Source organism: Tamandua tetradactyla, chromosome 24, assembly GCF_023851605.1.
Source record: "Tamandua tetradactyla isolate mTamTet1 chromosome 24, mTamTet1.pri, whole genome shotgun sequence".
NCBI classification, from domain to species: Eukaryota; Metazoa; Chordata; class Mammalia; order Pilosa; family Myrmecophagidae; genus Tamandua; species Tamandua tetradactyla.
In genome coordinates, this window is record NC_135350.1 from 49,069,375 (window position 1) to 49,092,841 (window position 23,467).

The 23,467-nt window shown below is 37.1% G+C and overlaps 1 protein-coding gene across 1 annotated transcript; it reads left to right on the forward strand.

The window, feature by feature from the left end:
- Positions 1 to 974: 974 nt before the first annotated feature.
- Positions 975 to 7,740, forward strand: NAA11 (N-alpha-acetyltransferase 11, NatA catalytic subunit). The gene is made up of 2 exons (XM_077142415.1): positions 975 to 1,836; positions 6,770 to 7,740. The coding sequence occupies exon 1, from the start codon at positions 1,129 to 1,131 to the stop codon at positions 1,822 to 1,824; it is 696 nt and encodes a 231-aa protein (XP_076998530.1). The 5' UTR covers positions 975 to 1,128; the 3' UTR covers positions 1,825 to 1,836; positions 6,770 to 7,740.
- The last annotated feature ends 15,727 nt before the right edge of the window (positions 7,741 to 23,467 follow it).

The window sequence follows — 23,467 nt, forward strand, 5'->3', positions numbered from 1 at the left end:
CAATGGCCAATAATCATATAAAAAAGGGCTCAAATTCATTAGTCATCAGGTAACTGCAAAACAGAACCACAAGATAATACCACCACCCACAGGCAAGAAGGGCTAAAATAAGAAAGATAAGGAAATACCAGGTGTAGAAGAGAATATGGAACAAGCACTTTGGAAAATTGCTTGCAGTATTTCTAATAGTTGCACATGGACATACCCTCCGACACAGTAATCCCCATCCTAGGTTAAAAAATATATATAAAATCACTAAAGGGCATGTATCAGAATACTCGTGTACATTATCACACTAACCCCAAATTGGAAATATGAACGGCCATCAACAGTAGAATGGGGGAATAAATTGTGATACTATTTAGACAACGAAATACTGAACAGAAAAGAGAATGATCAACAACTACACATAAGAGGTGACTAAAACTCACAAATATTGAGTGAAAAAAAGAATGCATGCAGGATTCCGTTTATATAAAGACTTACAGAAGTTTAAGGATACTTAGTTTTGGGGAGGGGGAAGGAGTAGAAAAGCGGGGGGGGAGGTTGCTGGGGCACTAGTAAAGCTCTGGTTCTTGATCTAAGTTTTGGTTATATGGGTTTACATAGTTTAGGAAAACATGTTCTGACATACACAAATTAAAAAGTTAACGTGGAAACCACAAACGAATAGTGGCACTTGATCTTCGTTCTGCTTTATTTTCTTTTCCAATACAACCAAAAGTCAATTTAGTTTTACCTTTTTCCATAAAGGCCTTTAGTTCATATCAATCAGAACGCCTTGTGGTTAATGAAAGCCTAAAAACACCATATTTAAATCCCAGGAGAGCTTCATGAACTCCTTTGCCCCACCTAATGAGTGTAACTCCTCCCGCAGACGCACAGCGAGAACAAAATTTCTTTGGCTTGCTGGACCACGCAGTTGCGGAAGTCACAGCTTAGCACCGCCCCTTCCGCCTCGTGGTCATCCCTCTTCCCGCCAACCCGGTTCTCCGCAGTCTGGCCGCCACGCCGTCCAGGCCTTACAGGCTTTCCAGACCCTGCGGCGTAAGTCCAGCCTGGACTCAGCCTCCCTGTCCAACAGTGTCCCTTTCGCTCGGCAACCTCGGCTCCCTCCCCGCCGCCATCATGAACATCCGCAATGCTCGGCCAGAGGACCTGATGAACATGCAGCACTGCAATCTCCTTTGCCTTCCCGAGAACTACCAGATGAAATACTATTTCTACCATGGCCTTTCCTGGCCCCAACTCTCCTACATCGCTGAGGACGAGGATGGGAAGATTGTGGGGTACGTCCTAGCCAAAATGGAAGAGGATCCAGATGATGTCCCCCATGGACACATTACCTCCCTGGCTGTGAAGCGTTCACACCGGCGCCTCGGCCTGGCCCAGAAGCTGATGGACCAGGCCTCTCGGGCCATGATAGAGAACTTCAGTGCCAGATATGTGTCTCTGCATGTCAGAAAGAGTAACCGGGCAGCCTTGCACCTTTATTCTAACACTCTCAACTTCCAGGTTAGCGAGGTGGAACCCAAATACTATGCAGATGGGGAAGATGCTTATGCTATGAAGCGGGATCTTTCGCAGATGTCAGGTGAGCTGAGGCGGCGGCTAGAGCTGAAAAAGGGTGGGTATGTGTTGCTGTCTTCCAAGGATAATGAGATGAAGACCCAGGGCAGCGCACTTGCTGGTTCTGAAGAGGCATGCCAGGAGGAGACATGTCAGGAGGAGAAGAGCCTGGCTGCTGTTAATAGTGGGACTGACAGCAGCGCCGAGAGCACCGATGTCCAGGACAGCTCAGAAGAGTCGGATTCTACCTCCTAGAGCCTGCTCGAGGTATTCTCCTTCCTTCCCTGACACCCGACTCTCTTCCCAGCCTCTTTAAACACTCTGGCTTGAACAATCCCGTCATATCCCTTTCTATTCTAGCCCTGCTAGGATTAATAGTGAAAACTAACTGGTAACTTGAAAGGAGTATGGGGTGGGAGTAGACTCCTTTCTCATCATTGTAAGTTAATAGGACACCAGTTTTATATGCTGAACTTAGAGTCAATTAAAAGAAACAAGTATATTTCCTATCTTTCCTGTATGAAGTGTATTTCAGGGTATCCACATAGTTGCTGAAAGAAAATTCTTCTTTATAGAAGAATTCTGGGTAAGAAATGCAGAAAGAATGACAGAATTAGAAAATCAGCATTTTGCAACCCTTGCTGAAACAATAGATCTAAGCAATAGTCATCAGTGGCTAATACTATTAGGTAAAAGTTGGAGAACTTTATAATGATGGATCAGGCTGATAACAGTTGTAAGAGACAGGCCATTCTTAACATCACTAAAAATGAGGCAAGCCTTCTTTGCCTGCTAACAGAATAAGGAGTACATCGTACCACCTATGAAATATTCTTTCCCCCAAATGTTTTTATATATACTATAGCTAGATACGTGGATAGATAGATAAATCTTGAATCTAATCTAAGACCCTATATCTAACTAATAATTTTATAGCAAATAGCGGGATGTGTTAAACTACAAAATGATACAATCAGCCAATCCAGAATGAAGGAATTTCTACAGAACAAAATGACCTAGTTTCTTCTTTAAATAAATGGCATTTAAAAGGAATAGGGGGAATTCACCTATTAAAACAAACTTTAAAGACAAAATGACCAAATGCAACTCTTGTGGACTTTATTTGGAACCTGATTCAAACAATCAGATCTATGATGTTTTTGAGAAAACTAGGCAAAATTTGAATACATACTATCATAGATGTTGCTAAGGAATTGCTAATGGTTTTGTTAGATAAACTAAATGGTATTGTAATGTTAGGTTAACAAAAACCACAATCCTTATCTGTTAGAGAGTCACACTGAAATAATTATAGATGAAATAATATGCCTATTTCAAAATAAATTTTAACATAAATTATATTTTGAGTTACCATCAGCAACTATGATGTGATAGGAAAACACCTGTGATTTTTATTGCTTATCCTATTATGATTTAGTACCTATACTCATAATTGAAAGACATTCTACATTTGAGTTAGAGTTTGGTGGAAATATGGTATTTTTTTGTTCTAAATCAAAGGCCATGGTTTCTCTTAAATTCTCTAAATGAATCCCAGGTTAAGAACCTCTGATTCAGTGCTCTACCATTTTCTAAAACTGTGTGTTCTCCATGGGTCATATGTATTCATCTGTCAGACAAAGGAAGAGAATGCACAAAGAGGTTCACATAAGTTTTAAAAATCAGTCCTATCACCCCAGCTAACTGTAGGGATAGCTGGAAACCATAGTTTAACTTTCTGCCCAGGACAGAAAAGAAGGAGTTGGTAACCACACAGCATAGTCTTTGCCGTGTAGGAAACATCCTAGTGATGCTCTGGACTGTGGGAAATTCTGCTTTCATGCCCAGCTAGGGGCATAGGATCATTCTCCTGCTCTCACTCCATAATGTGGCATAGGTCCATAAGGCTTTCTAGGGGTTATTTGCTTAAACATATGGTGCAGATATTTCTTCTGTTTTTGCACAAACCTGGGCGTGGGAACTATGAAACTCTGTTACCTTGCTGTCTTTATGCCTCTCATTAGGGCCTGGAAGAAATGACTCTTCTACTCTGAAATCCCCCAAATTGTCCAGAGTTTCAGTTACTGTCCCTTACCACCATCCCATTCAACATGTTTCACCAGCATATATGCCTACCTGCCTTAACGGGAAAAGGAAAGAAACAACAGAAGAAAGATAAGATGAATAGTAAAGAAGTATTATCTTTCCATAATTGTGACACTCCCTACTTCCCTACTATGGAGCTAGAGTTCAAATATCTAAGGAAAATAAGCAATGAAAGAAATAATCTTTTATTTTCCTTTGTCTCTCTGTTTTGGGATTGGGAAATAGAGGCAGTTAAAGTTAGAACTGATGTTGAATAGACAGGTGATGAAGTGTCATCATCTACAAAATGGTAATAAAAATACTAACACTGAGCACTCTTTATGTTACAGGTGCTAATATAAGGACTACTTAGGAATTGTCTCATTTAATCCTCATAGTAATCCTCTGAGGTAGCAAATATTACCTTGTTTTTCAAAAGAGGAAACTATGTCATAGAACTGCATTTGATACAGATAGTAAGTAGAGAACAGGGACACAAACTCAGATACCACAGTTGTGAGGATTAAATGAGATAATCCTTGTAGCATGCTTAGCATACCTCATGTACAGTTTAGTATTCTGTAAATTTTAGCTCTTAATATAATCTGTAATAGTAGTAACCATTTAGCATCTCTTCTTCTCCATGGTAATCAAATGATAGAATATTATGTATAAGCAGCAACAGTTTGCAATCTTAGAAGAGAGATGCATCTTTAATGATTAAAATAGCTTTCACTGACAAGCTGAATGTCAAGGCTTTCAGCTGAATCAGTGCTCAATGGCAAAGTTTCTAAGGAGCCATAGCATTGAAGACAGGTTAAGTTCAGAGCATGCGGGAAGAGGCACCAATGCCATCACACTGCTTCTCACCTCTTGACAAGAAATATGGGCCTTAATGATTAATAACAAAAACAAAATAATGCAAAATCTTGGAATTTTCAGTTGATGTGGCAATGTTGAGTTAACTAAGGTTACTTCAGTGACTTTCCATTTCTGGTTTATCCTTTCTGTCGCTGAGCTGTCATTCTCACAAAAAGTTGTTAAATGTTCACATGAGCATTCACTGAAATAGACTGTTCTTAATTTTACCAGACAACTAATTATAACTGAAATGATATAATGAAATATGGAAGAAAGTTCGAGACTGACAGGTCTGGTGAAATCCTAGTATAACCTTACCCCAGATATGCCAGAAACCATAGATTTCAAATACAGCTGCAGTCTATGAAGATGAAGGAGGGGGACGGAATGAGATAAAATATTGTTTTGAAATACTAATCAGATAGATATAATTTGTTGAATTAGTTATAATTTTTAACAATGTCACCTTTTAGTCAGTGTGTGATATACATTTAGAATGACTGAAATACCAGCTTTATCAGAGGTAACTGATTATAGCGGAGGTTTTTCCTAAGTTGCTTACTCTCCCTATGCTCTAGTATATAAAATCCAGTGAGTTTTATGGTGAAAGAGGCAAGGAAGAGAAGATATTAAAGATTCAGTGAGTGGGCAGTAGTTGAAAAAGCCAGAATAAAAGCCTTTCTGAAAATATTCTGCAGTGCCATTTCTATGGATGTATAGCCTCATAACATCATAGAGTTTTTTAAAGTAAAACCATAACATTCTGCTCTGTGTTCATAAAGACATGTTGACAATGAACGTACATGCCTCAGGCTTATACCCGCCTCCCCCTTTAAGAAAACCTGATTATGTAAAAATTTGAACTTAATAAGCTCATAAATTAAGGGCTATGCTATTCATATTTTAAAAGGAATCTTTACTTTATGAAATATTTCTATACCCTTGAACAACAAACTATCCTGGAGCAAGAAGCAATGCTATTTGACTTTTTAATTTATCAAAATTATCAAGAAATATTTTCTAAGAAAATTAACAGCTATGTAATGTTTGGTTTTTATATAACATATTTTGCATACCTATCTTAAAAGTGTTATAAGAAATTTTTAAACAGTAATGATGATAAACTTTCTGACTTATTCCTCCATATCTTACTCCTCTTCTGTTACAGCGAGTTTACTTTTATTAAAAATAAGATTTTGTATTATATGATTCAGACTCTGCCCTACAACTTGGTTTACTCTTGATATTCAGGAATCAGACTTTTCTGTAATGATGATTTTGTGCAAAAATGCTTTTTAACTGTTCATAATAGCAAACTCCATCTTACAATTGCTTGTATAATTTCTTTCGTGTGTATATGATTGATGTGAAAAGAATACATCTTTACATTGATCACTTCTGCTGCTGTTTTGTTTTTTCAGTTATTTGGTAATGAATACATACTCCATTAGTTTTTCTTTAACTTAGATTAATCCATTCATACTCTTCACACACAAACCTTACCAACTTATTGAGAATAGGGTCATGTTTCATTTATCTTTGTTTTCCTTAATTCCTGGTATATGATTGATTCACACTGGCTTCTCAGTTAATATTCATTGAATGAATTAATGCCAGAATGAATGAAGGACCCTCCAAAATTACCAAGGCAGTAATTTTAAAGAGGAAAGGAGAGAAAATAGTATATATGACACTACTTCCTATTACTTGATGCTCTTAGGGCACTTCTAAATTATGAATAGACAAAATGGGTACTCTGGTTTCATCCCCTGGCCTCACAGAAAGGAAATATGAGTTATAGAATTGGACACATTGCATCTAACTTATCAAGAGCTGAGAAATAGAACTTATCAAGAGCTAAAAAGGTCTTTCATTTCTTTAGAATTGAAATAAATTTCCTTTGAATGGAATAGGGTGGAACGGAATTTGAAGATGGTAAGCAAAGTGTCTTGTTTTCTTTTGGTTTGAAACAGGATCTTTAGGGTGAATCTCAGTCTTTCAGTATTTGCTCTCCTCCCCCTCTTCCTGGCAGAAATGGCCTCCGGCTGTCATGCAGGTTGGGGAAAGGGCCCCAGATCTATGTGTGGGTCTTAGTTCTGTCATCTGACTTCTCACTGGCTTCCATGGAGATACATCCAGACCAAGCTTGTTACTGGGTACCTTGTTATTAGTTAAACCAGTATTTTGTTCTTTCAGCATGGTCAGAACCTGTAACTCTCCTTTGCTCACTTGCTTTTTTCTTACCTCTCAACAGCCTTGCAGGTACTCTGAGTTTCAGCCACGTCTGCCTTCTGAACCCCGGCTTAGATAGTTTGCTGTGCACCTCTGCCCTGGGGTCACCTCACAGTAAGCCCAATGTCTTCTCACTCTCAACTTCCAACAACCTACATCATGAGAGAGTTCATGGATACAAGAGCACAAGAGCCTGCTGAACAAGAGCCAAAGAATTTTGAGGACTGCCAGGACAGAACCATTCTCAGCTTCTTTACACCATGCCACCATTTTAATCTGTTGTGGTGGGGCTATGTTGGGCATGGGTATCCTGCAAGGTTGTCTTTTCTTAGCATGCCAAACAGAAACAGGGCAAACTCCTGAAGCCCTTCTGCTTTTAGTTTTGTGATTATTTATCTGGGTTTTCATCCTTGAGGGGGTAGTTGGGACCATCACGTCAGACTTCTTGCCCTCTTCTTCCTCTTTCCACCTCATTTCTCAAAGGAAGCATTAGAATGCTTTGAGATTAGCATTAGATTTCCTTTGAGAAATCGCCTCTTCCTTTCTCTGGTGATTCCTTATCTGTCATATCCTCCCCTGTCTTGAGGAGGTAATTTCCTTCCCCTTCCCAATGAGGAAAGTGGCAAATACGGGTTTCTACTATGCAATCAGAACATGGAGATTTTTAAGAACAAGACGACCAGCAATTAAATTGGAATCTCTTCAATTTTTCTTCTTGTTTGTGTCAATTTGTGTTTTTGTTTTTGTTTTCTAATGACTTAAACTGCAGTTCATTGAGTACTTGTATTGTTCAGGCAAAATGTTGTGGCCTATGTTCATATATTAGATACTCTCAGTGACCCATAATTTAGGTGCCCTTATCCCTGTTTTTTAGATAAGAAAACTAAAGATCAAAGAAGTGAAGTAAACATAGTCTGTGTGAATTCAAAGCCAAAGTTCCTTCCGCTTTCTTATTGGCACTCTTCTTACTTTATTTACAAATGTGTGACAACTTCAGCAAATAGGAGAAATTACTGTTTAAATGTTGACTTAATACATGGCAACTCTATATCATTTAAATATTTACATAACCTACAATTTTAACCCCCTTTTATTTTTTTACCTCCAGTAAAAAGTGCTTTGACCGCTGCAGTGAAAGTCATTAAATATATCCAAATATCATTATTTAATGCTGTTTTTATCTGCACTGAATATAAATTATCATAGTGTAAAACATTTTCACGTTTAATTTTTTATGAAAGCTTAGTGTGTATGGATTTAAGTTAAAACCCTGACATTAACCATCTGATAACAAGAGATAACTCCAACTCTGTAATTATAATCAGCTCTGCTAAGCTCTTCTTACAAATCTATCTCTATGTACTCCAAGAATACCTATCCAATAGTAAATAATTGCCTTAGGCAAATATGAAAGAATTTTTTTCTTTCCTAAACTGTAAGGACTTTCCATTTCCTATGCCAACATAAACCTTTCTTATTTTTTTCTTTTTAATTTTCTCTCAACTCTAAAACTATTTTATTCTTTTCCCTCAAGTGGGTGTTTATCTCTTTATTTTTAAATATTACAGCTTTCTAACATCTGTCTCTAGGGGAGTATAATCTTACTGATGAAATATTCCATGTTTTCCTTGAGCCCTTGTCAATATGTCTTCATGTTAACAGCTTAGCAGATGGGGAAACAGAAGGAGTAGCCTCAGCTTACCTGAATGATTTCTCGCTAGCACCAGGCACATTTACTGTCCCTAGTAATTGGAAGATAAGAATTTGAGCAATTGGTAAATAAATGATATCTGACTTTTGTTATGTTATTTACTTAAACTATTAGCTGCTCTTCATGGTCACATAATAGCCTCTTTCCCAGTCTCACGCCGGGCAGAATTATAGTAACATACCTAATCTGGGCTGTGCCTATTTAGGTTACTGAAAATAAAATAAGCAATAATACTAGTACTGCCTTAGGCATACATTTTAGCCTGTTTCCAAGTGGTTCTAGGGTAATGATTTAGTAGTAGCAGTAGCTTTCCTATAGAACTACTATTTGTAATGGCACTGTTTTAATCACAAGATAGATTATTGGTTTCTCTGAATGAACTGACTGCTTTTACTTAAGCACAGACCTAGAAATGCCAAAGCAAGGGTGAAGCAAGGATGTAGGGCAGTAAAGTGAATATCCTTTGATTACTTGCAAGAATAATCACTCTCCTTCCTTCATTGCAACTTTAGAGAAACTACTGGATGGGCTCAGGTCTGTCAGCCAGTTGTTCAGCAGTATTAATCATCAGGATGGAAAGTTTTCTGTCATTAAAAAAGATATACTTGTGAATTAAGCCTGTGAGTTACCTTGTCAGTATTTGTGTGGTTTTCCTATGGAGATAAGAATCAGAGGCAAGGGCTAATCCTCTAAAATAAAAATAATGGGTTGTGTGAATATGTGGGAAAAGTGGGAAAGAGTGTAAGTTAACCCAAAGCTGGTAAAATTAGGAAGAGATCATGACTCTGAGGTAGCTGAAAGGAAGGTTTCTCAAGTTTAAACATGCAGGTAGTCATCTGAGTGATCTTGTTAAAAAGGCCGATTTTGTTTCAGTAGATCTGGGATAGGGTCTGAATCTACATTCCTAACAAGCACTTAGACAAAGCAAATGCTGCTGGTCTAGGGACCACTCATTAATGAGTAAAGGCCTTAAAGCTCATCTTCAGTCCTGGCACAGCTGTCAAATACTTCTGTGACCCTAAATAATTCAGAATCCTATCTTTGGAATTGTGTCACATAAGGTTGATGACCAAATTGTTTCAATAAAAATTCTAGATATACTTAATTGTATACTGTAGACCAAAAAAAAAAGCTTACATAACATGAAATTTACTGATAATTGACATTACATCTAGTGTATTAGATTGCTTTGGTTTATCAAGTTTTCCTCATATTTGGCTTCTGAACAAATGAATGCTATATTAGATTTAAAAATTTTTCACAATTAACTAAGACTCAATTTGTTGTATTCCTTGGTTTGTAGATTATACCCACGCACTAATTTTTTTTCCATGCTGACATTTGATATAGAATCAATGGATCTATATCCAATCAAAAGGAAAACTGAGGGCTTTATTTGTTCATTTTAATTTTTTTTAAAATAAAAGATGATGGGTGAGCAGTGGTGGCTCAGTGGCAGAGTTCTTGCCTGTCATGCCGGAGAACCAGGTTCAATTCTCGGTCCCTGTCCATGTGTGAAAAAAAAAAAAAAAAGAAGATAGAGGTTTACAGACAAATCATGTAGAAAATACAGCATCCCCATAGACCTCTCTCCCATTATTAACACTTTGTATTACTGTACCTTTATTAAAATTAATGCAAGAACATTGTAATTGTACTGTAAACTATAGTGCATGCTTTACATCAGTGTATTTCCCCCCATATACCATCCTATTGTTTTTTGTAATTAGAGCAGCATACTATTTATGTGGGTAGAAGTGGTGCAAGAGACAGTTTCCAGTGAGGGATAAAAATTCCTAGCCCAGTGTTTCTCAAAGCATGGTCCATGGACCTTTTGCTTCAAAATAGCCTGGATGATATCTTAAAAATGCAGGTTCTTTGACTTCAGTTCACAATTGCAATATCAGAATCCTGCATTTTTAAATAGGCTCCAGGTTTTTACAAACTGCCATCTGAAAATCACTAACAAGTGGAAAGCATTGAACTCATGAAGATAATTTGAACAAAGCTCTTTCTTTCTATGGTGATATTCTCCAGATTTAAATTAATTGCTCAAAAGAAACAAATCAGCAGTGATGAATGTGTGCATGTGTGTTGATATTTTAAGGGATAAAGATTGCAGGGAATGAGTTCCTGTAAATGTAGCAAATTAACTTTTCATATATTCATTTAAAAAGAAAAGGTGAGTTAATAAAAGTTGTTTATCTCTTGCTCTCTATGTAATGACTATTCCATATGTAATGACTATTCATGCAAATTAAACTATTATATTGGTCTCCTATTATATTGATTTGAGTAAAAGAAACTCACAAAAAAGTGACCAAAGTTTAATAATATTAATATTATTCTATTATATATTATATAATATTTTGTTTATTACAAACCGTATGCATATATATATGCACACACAAACATGATTGCATATATATTTTACAGAAATGTGGTTATATCACTTTCTGTCATTATTACCTGTCTACCTCCTCCCATCCTTTCTTTGCCCAATCCTCCCACATCAGTGTCTCAGTTCCAGTTAGTCTATGTTAACCTAGTTTTATCCTTCCATATTGTCTCAACATTTATAATTATATACTCAGTATTTGGATGAGTGAAGCCAACAACAACTACAACTTGGCCTAGTGACATATAGCATAAGCCTGAAGACTGAGATACACACAAATCACTTGAGATTTTCCTAATTTATTTCTGGAACAGAAACCTCAAATATTGCGCTGTCCAGTTAGGACTCAAGCTCCAGGCAAGTCTGGAACTGCATGCCCTTCCCTTCGTGTGTCATTAGCTACTCATGTCCTATCACAATGTGGGCATTCTGAGTTGGAAATTTTATTAACACAGTGCCCAGTCAAAAACCAATAAAATAGATCAGATGACTTATCAAAGTCTTTCTTTATCCTTTTTCCTATACATGAATGCTTCTTTGAAATCTTGAAAGATAGAGGTCATTTACTTGAGGCACACTTGAAAGGTTATTTAAATAGTATGTGTCCTTATTTGGACATAGGAATTTCATTTTGTGAAGTGCTGAGAAAAAATTCTTTCATTATAAATCATACATATATTGCTTTCCTAATCAAAATTAAGATAGATTTTGCACCTTTGGAGTGGGATCATCACTTCAACTACATATTATAAAAACTTACTTGTCCTTGGCAAGTTGAGCAATTTTCAGAAGATGTGGTTTAATAGAGTGAGAAAACATAGACTTCAGAGTTCAAAGGCTTAAATTTTACTCCTAGTTTTATATATTACCACCTAGCTATTCTCAGGCATGTTCAATTTTCTTATTTATATAAAAGTAACTTCTATGATTTCAGTGTTATTGTGTAATGAGGTAATGTAAGAAAAACTACATTTAAATTTGTAAGAAGGCATGTAAATGTGATTGCTAACATTTTTACTTTCAAAGATTTTAACCCCAGATTCAAACTGGTGAAAAATAACTGATCTTTTTTCTCTCTAGTGGTCCAGGAAAAAAAAATGTTGCAGAGAAGTTATCACAAAACAATGACCATATTAGCAATGATGAATGTGTGCATGTGTGTTGATATTTTAAGGGATAAAGGTTGAAGGGAATGAGTTCCTATAAATGTAGCAAGTTAACTTTTCACATATTCATTTAGAAAGAAAAGGTAAACAGGAAGCCAGGAGAAGCTAGCAGGTGATGCCATGGTTGCCATATGCCCTTCCAGATGAGAGAGAAACCCTGAGCCTGTTCACCATGTGCCCTTCCAGCTGAGAGAAAAACATTGAACGTCGCTGGCCTTCTTGAACCAAGGTATCTTTCCCCGGATGCCTTAAATTGGACATTTCTATAGACTTGTTTTGATTGGGACATTTTCTCGGCCTTAGAACTGTAAACTAGTAACTTATCAAATTCCCCTTTTGAAAAGCCATTCTGGTTCTGGTATATTGCACTCCAGCAGCTAGCAAACTAGAACAATGATGGACTGGGTTAATAATCCAAATATAAGGATGCTGTTTCATGAATTATAATAAACATGTGACTCTATTACAAGGCAAAAAAAAAAAAAGAAAGAAAAGGTAAGTTAATAAAAGTTGTTTATCTCTTGCTGTCTATGACCTAGACATCCATATGTAATGATGGTTCATGCAAATTAAACTATTATATTGGCCTCCTATTATACTGATTTGAACAAAAGAAATTCACAAAACAAAACAAAACAAAAAAGTGACCAAAGTTTAAATGTACTCAAACACTTTGCAAACTATTGTAGTACATTAGGGCAAGCCTCGGTTGATTTTCCACCACCAGAGCCCTAATCTAGGTAAGTACTGTGGTCTCTACTTTTATTCCTGAAAGCAGGAGAAAAGTTGAAAGCTTGACTATGGAATGGCATATGTTATAAAGAATTTTGAGAAATTATGTACTATCGCATATAAAGAGGCATCTAGGAAACAGATACTTCTAATTGTTCTTTTTATCATCTGTTTTAATCTCCTTGGCTACTTAAGCAAATGCTATGCAATGGGTTTCCCTAAACAATGGGAATTTATTAGTTCATAATTTTAAGCTAAGAGAAAATCCAAATCAATGTGTCATAAAGATGATGCTTTCTTCCCATAGACTGGCCTTCTGGAGTTGACTGCCAACAATCCTTGGTCCTTGGCACCTCTGTCATGGGTATTGCACATAGCAGCCTCTCCTGGGCCTCTCGGTTCTTTCTGGGTTCCATTGAATTTCAGCTTCTTGCTTCCCAGGGCTCACTTGTTCTCTCTCTCTGTTACCCAAAAATTCTATTATTATTTTCTAGTTTAACTAATATATTCCTTACCTAAACTAATTCCTTCAAAATAGCATACATTCCAATATCATTTTTTCACTTTTCTTTTTCTGTAGTTTTCTTCTGACAATTTAAAAAATAAGTAAAAACATATATCATAGCTGATAAGCAGCTTTTAAATACACACTAAATTGTTAACTGGTAGGCTTACCACTCCAAAGAATATTTGTATTTAATAGAAATGAATCTGATTGGGAGGATTAACAAGGAGAGAGTTCTCCCTCTCCACAACAATATAACTCTCATCTTGTCTCTTGAAAAATCTAAATTGAGACTCCATGGGGTGTCCATGTGGGCCACAGTTTTCAGAGGAAGAAGACATTTACTAGCTATGAACAAATGAAAGGATAGGGTTTTAAAGTAAGTAATGTTTTTCTTTGAAGCCCTGAAACTTTTCTTTTGCATCTCTCTCCCTGTACTTCCTTGTTTCCTGTCCCATAGCATCAACAGTATTAAAGTCTCAATTTCCACATCCATAAAATAGAAATAATTGTATAGTGACTTTAAGGACTATCAAATTGTTATGAAGGTTAAATGAAAAAATCTATGTAAATTTTCCAGCCCAATATCCAGAAAATATTAGATGTGAGATGAATATTGGCTCCAGCTACGTCACTTCTAATTAGTGAGCAAGGATTTATTAAAACTAATAATTCCAATACAGGGTTTTACATTTGAATATCATTTTAGGCAAAAGGATGATTTTAGTGATCATGGACAGTTTCTGTCTGCCCAGTATTCTCCATCCTTTTCTGATTTATCTCTGACTATGCCCAAGCAATAGCAGATAGTCAAGTAAAAGCATGAATGAATGAAAAGGAACGGCCCACAGATGAAGTTGCACCAGCAAAAATTAAGCCAAACCCTGCTTTATATCAAATAATTATACACCGAGTCCTTTACATCACACAAATATTATTTTAAGAAGACTCTAGTGCAGTTTTATGCCACCAGTAATCCAGAGTTGCCACAGCAAAGTACTTTATTTTTACTCCCTGTTTTCAATTCTAAAACCCAAATAATATTTTCTTAACATTTCCTTGCACAGAGGTAAAAATAAGAGGCACAACTTAACATTTTAAGGACATTATCGAATCTCTTAATCAAGATATGTTTCTCAAATTTATAATAGCAGCAAATTCACTTAAAATAAGAAAGACACAATTATCAGTGAAGACCTGAACTTTGCAAGCCCAGTTTTCACTTTAAAAATGCCCAGCTAAAAAAGTGTTTGAAATGCTTTTAAAAACTTCAGTATAATGTGTTTTTCATAGACATTTCTTTAGGCTTTTATTAAGAAAAATGTCTAAAGTACCATTTTCTATTATTTTCAGTATAGAACAAAGTCAATTTTGTCTATATATTTAAAAAAAAGAGCAATAATCTCCAAGAAATCATCTTGACCAGCATTAATGACTTGTTTGTTAGTTAACAGCCTGTGGCATAGCCCAAGGCCATTAAGTCTATTGGGGGAAAAATGGTTGGAGGATATAGTTTATCAGTAATTAACTATAGATGTGAATTAAAACTTCCTAAGACTGAGCGAGAGAGAAAGGGAGAGAGAGGTGTAAAAGTTACTCTAGATGATTGCATGTCTGTGTTTATCTTTCCATACTTTCCACTTTTTAATAAATAGGAAAGAGAATGATACCATCATTACACAAACCGTATTGGAATGGAAATAATCCATGTATAAAATGTGAACCTCAGGAGACCAATTAAAACCTTTTCATGCTTGAGCGATATAACTGTAAGAACCACTTAAAAAAAAAAAACCCTCAGTCTAGCACATTAGTTGATTGTTGGTGAAATGAAATTCAATCATGAGATCATAAGGATTTGCCAGGGGGAGGCACTTTTTTTTAAAAAGTTTTTAATCCTATCTCAATAAAGATAAATACATAAGGATTATTAATAAACGAAATCTGAAAAAAATATAGATTGGAGAACTTCAAGAGGGGCAGGAAATAATGAAGATTATACCCAGTGTTGGGATTATGATGTTAGTTCCTTATTTCAATAAAAGTGGATAGAGATCTTTCATATCAGGGACAGGGCTTAGCTATAAGGACAAAGTAATCTGGGAATTATGCGTACAGACTTGACATCACTTTTATTGGATGGCTGATGAACTGGAAAACTCCAGGATAGCCAGGCTTTAATTTGTAATCTTAATTTTCATATAAATCGGTACATTTCAGGGAGAGATGGTGGGGGAGATATGTGAGGGATTTTGATGCTTACTGACTTGTGGTAATGAGACAGCCCCGAAGTACAGACTACAGTGCTAACTCATCCAGTATCTGATTCTGTCTTTTCCTCCATCCGTTTTCCATGTTGCCATCTATCGTTTAGAGAAATTTACAGCCTGCAAATACCAGAGAAGCTAATGTTAGTGCAACCCTTCCATCCACCTCCTCTTGGAATGACCTATAGTAATCTACTTATCATAGACATGCACACTATAATACACAATCATTTAGTCTTCCAGAAAAATGACTGTGACTGTTCGCAAGTATGCATTAATGAGATTTCTTCTTTTTTTTAAGGCTATAGAGCACTGGCCTCCCTTCATAAAACAATTACCTTGGTGTTTCCCTGTATAATTTCATAGTGGAATTACATGGGGGCAAAGTTGTCAAAGTAGAACATAGTTGTGACTTATCTGAGGACATAGAGATTTGGTCCATATATTTCCCTTATAGAATGAAGATGCCTTACAAGTTATAAAAGAAATATTGAATGGAATAATTTACAGGTTTGTCAGTAAAATATAATTTTCTCTCTAGACTGCTCTAGGCTCTTGCATAATAAGTAAAACTGAATCTTTGTGCAAAATTATTCTAATCAAAGGCTATTTGAGTTGAATTGACCATAGAAAACAATATACTTATACCATGAAAAAGGTGAAACATGTCCACAAGCATGTTTTTTCTCTGTTCTTCAAGTAATGTTTCCTTACTTTTTCTTTTAAAAAAAAAATGTTTTTGCCTTTCTTGTTGTTTTCCCAGTATTTTTTACTTCCTAGACCAAAAATAATTGACATAGAAACTACTTTCTACATGGCCCCTTTTCCAGAATATGTAATGCGAAGTTAGTCCCTGTTTAGGCTAAGAGGATACTACAAATCTTAATTCCTCCATCCATCTGTCTTTTTATTACTGTCCGGCACTGTCCAGAGTGCTAGGACTACTCATAGGACAGACATAGTTTTTAATCTTAAGGAGGTTATGAGTTAGTATGTCAGAAAAGGCCAGGAAGGCTACTAGGAAGAAGTGAAACCAGAACTGAGATTTAAAGCTGAAAAATTAGCTAAGCAAAGATAGTGATGGGCATAAAAACATGATAGAACAGCATTTGTAAAGGCAGAGCAAATGAGAGAGAATTTGGCACAAAATTGGGAATGGAGTTGACAAGAGTTTACAAAAATTAATCTTGTGAGTTTTAACTTGGTAAATGGTAGAACATAAAGGTAGAATCTAAAGGTAGATCTAATAATGGTAGGATATCAAAACAATCTTCAACCTAAGATGTGTATATCTAATATAACATCCATTAGCATTTACTTGAACAATGCCAGTGATAGAGAAAACTCATAAAAGACAGCTGAATTTATTTTCAGAGTTCTAATATTCAGAAAATCTGTCTATAGGTTGATATGAAATCAACCATATTAAAACATACACTATCCATTCTAGTTCTGTTTTCTTCAATCACACATAATAGGATTAGTTTTACATTCGTATTACTATCCTTGAAATATTTGAAGGTAATTATGAAGTCTTTCATGGGTTAGTTGCTTGAAATTCCAATTATTAGTAATAGTTTTCTAAACTTTTAAGATTTTATTGTCTCTTCACCAGTGAAGTTCCAGATTTGATCCTTTCAAAGTGTGGCAGCTGGAACTGAAAGCATAGGCTATATTTGGTATGACTTGTAGAGCAGAGGAAGAATATCCAACAACCCTTTTCTCATCATCGTATTTCTATTATTGTGCCTAGTGTTAAATTTGATTTTTTTTTTGCATACTTACTTTTATAATTGACACAAACTATTATTCATCTAAAATGCTAAAAATTCTTTGTACTATTGTATGCTGCTGTTTAGCCACATCTCTGCTGTCCCTTATCCCTGTAGTGGAGTATTTGAACCAAAATGTGTACATTACTTTTGTCCCTATTTAAGTCCATACTTTAATTCCTCGCCACGTGATGACATGTGAGAGAATAAGTGTGAAACCATCTTACTTATCAATGCCTAAACAAGGATGTAATATTAAAAAGTAATTTGTGTTTTTCTAGTAGTTAAACACAAGGGACTGAGAACTTATAATATCCAATGAATATCAACTATTAGAGTAAAGTAGTTTTTAACTTCAGTAAGTTCATTTATATATTCAGATACATCTTTTTATTATTTAAGCACTGAGTAGTAGAACCTGGGTAGACTCTTTCAAGATTAACATTGGGTTCATTCGTTAACAAACCCCTTCTGTACCATATATATATAAAAGATGGATAAAATATAAAAAGACTAACCAGAAGGGTATATGGACAACCTCAAAAATAAGATAAATATCTTTCTGAACCAAAATAAAACTGGTCTAGAAGCAGGCAGTAACAGCCAAGCATCCTGTGAGATGATGGGTAATAAAAAGTTCCAGAGAAACCAGGCAAGTAGAGTCAGTATTTCCTTATATAAGGCTAAAAAAAAAAAGTGCTATCAATGTGATAATCCTGATAACAGGTTTATAGGGAGTTGGGAAGCCAAGTCAGTGAGCTCATAGTAGCAGTGTCCCAGGTACCAGAAAGAAATAAGGTCTGGTTCCATTCTGAGAGATTGTGAATCTGTGTAGAGAAAGGTTTATTACTACCAAATAATTAGACAGGAGGGAGTGAGTAAACAAATAAAATGCTAATACAGACAGCCAATAAAAGCAAACAAAGAGAACATGTATTCCCTCCAGAAAAAAATCTAAATATATATAAAACATCACAGTAAATATAATTTGGTATATCAGATTGGATTTATTAAAAATAAAATAAAATTTAGCCATATAGTGCTTGCAGGAGACATAGCTGAACTATATGTCATTTAGCCTAATACTCCAGTGACCTAAATACTTTCTCAATGGGTTTATGTAAAAATTTTCTGTGATCTCAAAGACAGAGGCTATGTGTGGGCTCAACAATATGATTTTCCTGTTACAAAGGCTGTTCTGACTACCACCACGCAGAGTGCCCAACTGGTGGCAAACTGATCACATTGGATCCCTTATATCATGAAGGGTATAGCAATTTGCCTTGAGAGGAAAATAGACATATTCTGGTTATGGATTATCCCTCCCTATATTTAGCACTTCTGCCAATATCACTATTTCTGGACTTAAAGAATGCTCATCTGTTGCCATGTATTGCTGCACAATATCATTCCTGAATAAGGAACACATTTTACAGCAAAGAAAATGTGGCAATCTGCCTAGTGGGCCCATTTCAATAAACTTGGCTTGATCCAACTTTATATTCCTTGCACCATTATCCCATACCCTTAATATTCATTCTCATACATGTTTCCCTGATTGGAAAACTCATACAGTTCTTTTGGAGCATAGTGTGCCTGTACCTCCTCATGGGTCACAATTTGTACCTCACCTTTCGGGGCCTGTTGGAACTTTAGTCCAGTTATAGACCTTGAAGGAAAGAGGAGTGGGACATGAAAAGAATTAGAAATGTCTTTCAGGCCAATTACCCCAGGGCATTCCATCTGGTGAAATGGGGTTAATGGCTCCAGGCATAGTAGTGAGGGCTGTTTCCCCAGGTGAGCTGGTTACAGGTTTAGCAGGCATTGAAGGATTAATCTCTTTAGGTGGAGGTTAGATAACAGACTCCTCCAGGGAGCCTGGAGTCCAAAAAGCTGTCTCTTCAGGGCAGGCTGGAGGTGGGGTAGCTGTTTCCTCGGGACAGACCATTATAGGTCTGTCTAGCAAAGACTCAGCAGAATCCAGGGTTTCCATGTCCTTACTGCCATCATTATCAACCCATATGTCCCCATTTCAAGTTTCAGGATGTCATTATTTTCCAATCAAAGGCTTTACTTTAACAGCAGACACCCTGCAAGGTTGAGCATTTAGTAGTTATGTTATAAATCTACTACTCTCACAATGAGACTCTGGGTTTAGTTTTCAGAGATCAAAACTCTGTGACCATAGGATATAAGAATTTCTTTCAGTGCACAGATAGAAACTTTTACACCTTTCATACAGTGTGTTCTAGTTGCTAGCTGCCAGAATGCAATATGCCAGAAACAGAATGGCCTTTAAAAAAAGGGAATTTAATAAGTTGCTAGTTTACAGTCCTAAGGTCGAGAAAATGATGTCCCAATTAAAAAAGTCTATAGAAATGTCCAATCAAAGGCATCCAGGGACAGATGCCTTGGTTCAAGAAGGCCAGTGAAGTTCAGGGTTTCTCTCTCAAGTGAGAAGACACATGGTAAACACAGTCAGGGTTTCTCTGTCATCTGGAAGGGCACATGGCAAACATAACATCATCTGCTAGCTTTCTCCTGGCTTCCTGTTTCATGAAGCTCCCCAGGAGGCATTTTCCTTCTTCATCTCCAAAGGTTGCTGGCTGGTAGACTCTCTGCTTCTCATGGCTATGTCATTCTCTGCTCCCTCAGAACCACTAACTTTCTCTGAAATGTTTACTCTTTTTATAGGATTCCAGTAAACTAATCAAGACTCACCCAAATAGGTGGAGACATGTCTCCACCTAGTCCAGCTTAACAACCACTCTTAATTGAGTCACATCTCCAAGGAGATAATCTAATTACAGTTTCAAACATACAGTACTGAGTAGGGATTAGAAGAAATGGCTGCCTTTACAAAATGGGGTTAGGATCAAAACATGGCTTTTCTAGGGTACATACATTCTTTCACACCAGCACACAGTGTTTAAGTTGTAAATTTGAAGCCTTAAGCACATCCCTTTCTTCACAGCTGTGTGACCCATGAGAAGGTACACTATGCTCCAAAAGAACTGCGTGAGTTTTCCAATCAGGGAAATATGTGTGAGAATGAATATTAAGGATATGGGATAATGGTGCAAGGAATATAAAGTTGGATCAAGCTAAATTTATTGATATAGGCCCATTAAGCAGAGATTATGCATTCAACATTGTAGTTTGAGGGGTTAAAAAGAGCATTAACAATTTGGATGGTTAGCTGAATCATGGATCAAAAGGTGGCTGACATTATCTGAGGTCAAAATGCCAGAACTGCTCTGGCATAATGTAGATGAGAGGATCCAAAGGCTTAGAGAGATTGGCATGTTAGAGTGAATTTATCATGGGAGATCTGCTCACACATCCAAGGAATGTCCAGAAGACATACCACTCAACAAGACTTTGAGGAATAAATTTGTGAGACTAGCTTCATCATCTCTGAAGAGGTCTTTAGTCATCCTTCTTTGTAGGCCAGATATTACTGAGAGAACTGCTGTCACTGAGGTGGACTCCATAAACACAATGGAATGATTGGATCCTGAGTTGGCAGAAGCCATGTGGAAACTTACTTGTCATAGACAAAGTGGGCATGGTCACTATAATGGACAGCAGACTCAAAAATAGCAGTCAAAATAATCTTACTTGCAGAGACTTATAGTATTGGCTAGTAGATCATGGTGTACCTACAAGTAAAATACACGGGCAGACAACTAAATTCTTGCTTGAGCTGTATAAGCAGAAGAGTTCTAGGCCAAGTGAACAGAAGTTTAACTTGAATTACAAAACAAAGTCTTGGCTCCGTAGCCAATTCCCAGATATGAGACAGAGTCAGAGCCCCTTGAATGAGGGAAGGCTGGGTATCCTTGGGAAAAGACCCTATTACACTCCCCAAAATTATACTGTTAATGTATCTCCCAGTCTTCCACAAGGATACCTAAGGCCATTTACCAGGGTACCTGTGCCCTGGGAAAAATGAAATGATCAGATTTTTTTTATTACTAGACACTGGCTCAGAAGTGACGCTATTTTCCAGGAGATCCAAAACATCACTTGGTCCACCAGAGTAGTGGTTATGGTGGTCAGGTGATTGGTAGAATTTTAGCTCAGGTCCATCTTATAGTGGGTCCCCGGACCCATTCTGTGGTTATTTCCCCAGTTCAAGAATGTATAGTTGCAATCAACATACTCAGCAACTGACAGAACACCCACGTGTTCCCCTGACTTGTGCAGTAAGGGCTATTATGGTAGGAAAGGTCAAGTGGAAGCCACTAGAACTACCCCTACCTAGCAAAATATAAATCAGAAGCAGTGTCATATTCATGGAGGAATTACAGAGATTAGTGCTACTCTCAAGCAACTAAAGGATGTGTGGGTGCTGATTCCCATCACATCCCCATTTAACTCTCCTATTTGGCCTGTGCAGAAAATAGATAGGTCTTGGAGGATGACAGTGAATTTTCATAAACTTAATCAGATGGTGACTCCATTTGCAGCTGCTGTTCCAGATGTGATGTAATTACTTGAGCAAATTAACATATCCCCTGATACCTGGTATGCAGCTGTTGATCTGGCAATTGCTTTTACTTCAGTAGCTATTAGTATGACCATAAGAAATCATTTGCATTCAGCTGGCAAGGCCAACAATATACCTTTACTGTCCTGCCTCAGGGGTATATCAACTCTCCAGCCCTATGTCATAATCTTGTCTGCAGGGAACTTGATTGTTTCTCCCTCCCACAAGACATCACAACTTGTCCATTATCTTGATGATATGTTGATTGAACCTTGTGAGCAAGAAACAGTGACTATTCCAGACTTATTGGTAAGATATTTGTGTGTCAGTGAAATTTCTAGGTGTCCAGTGGTGTAGGGCATGTCAAGATATCCCTTTTAAGGTGAAAGATAAGCTGTTTTATCTTGTCTCTCCTATAACTCCAAAAGAGGCACACTGCCTAGTTGGCTTCTTTGGATTTTGGAGACAACATATTCCTCATTTGTGTGTGCTACTCCAGTCCATTTACCAAGTGACTAGAAAAGCTGTTAGTTATGAATGGTGACCAGAACAAGAGGAGACTGTGATTGGTCCAGGCTGTGTACAAGCTGCTCTGACACTTGGGCCAATGGTGTTGGAAGTGTCAGTGGCAAATAGGATTGCAGTCTGGAGCCATGATTGGCCCTTATAGAAGCATCACAATGCACATCCTTAGGATATTAGAGTAAAGCTTTGCCATCCTCTGCATATAACTACTCTCCTTTTGTGAAACAGTTTTTGGCCTGCTATTGCCCCTTAGTAGAGACCTGTTTAACCATGGGCCACCAAATTGCCATGAGTCCTGAGTTGCCTATCATGAGCTGGGTGCTGTCTGGCCCACTGATTCAAAAAGTTCAGCATGCAAAGCAGTACTCCATCCTAAAATGGAAATGGTATATAAAAAGATAGGCTTGAGCAGGTCCTAAAGCACAGGTAGGTTACATGTAGAAGTAGCCCAAATGCCTATGGCCCCCACTCCTGCCACATTACTTCTCTTTATGAGCACAGAGCTATGGCCTCTTGGAGATTTTCTTATAGTCAGTTTAAGGAAGAGAAAACTCAGGCTAATGCTAATGGTTTGGCTGGATGATTAGGGATTTGAAAGGAGCATGATTGGAAAATTGGTGATAAGGAGGTCTAGGGAAAAGTTATGTAGTTTGACTTTTCTGAGTGGGCAAAAAACATGAAAATATTTGTATCCCATGTGAATGCTCACCAAAGGGTGACTTCTGCAGAGGAATATTTTAATAATCAAGTGGATAAGATGACTCATTCTGTAGATACAAGTCATCCACTTTCCCTGGCCACTCTTGCCATTGCCCAGTGGGTTCATGAACAAAATGGTCATGGTGGTAAGGATGGAGGTTATTGTGGTAGTTAGGTTCAGATATCAACTTGGTCAGGTGAAGGTGCCTAGTTTTGTTGCTGTAGACATGAACCAATGGCATGTGAAGCTCTGTTGCTGATTATATCTGCAGTCAACTAGGAGGCATGCCTGCTGCAATGAATGATGTTTGATTTAATTGGCTGGAAACTTAAATGAGAGAGATCAGTGTAGCACATCCCAAACAGCACAGCATACCTCATCTCAGCATTTGCAGCTCAGCCCAGGCCTTTGGAGATGCAGAGGGGAATCACGTCAGGGAAAGTAGTTGGAAC

Bases quoted from the DNA above. Each gene is read 5' to 3' on its own strand.
- NAA11 (XM_077142415.1), top strand. From the start codon at position 1,129: ATGAACATCCGCAATGCTCGGCCAGAGGACCTGATGAACATGCAGCAC.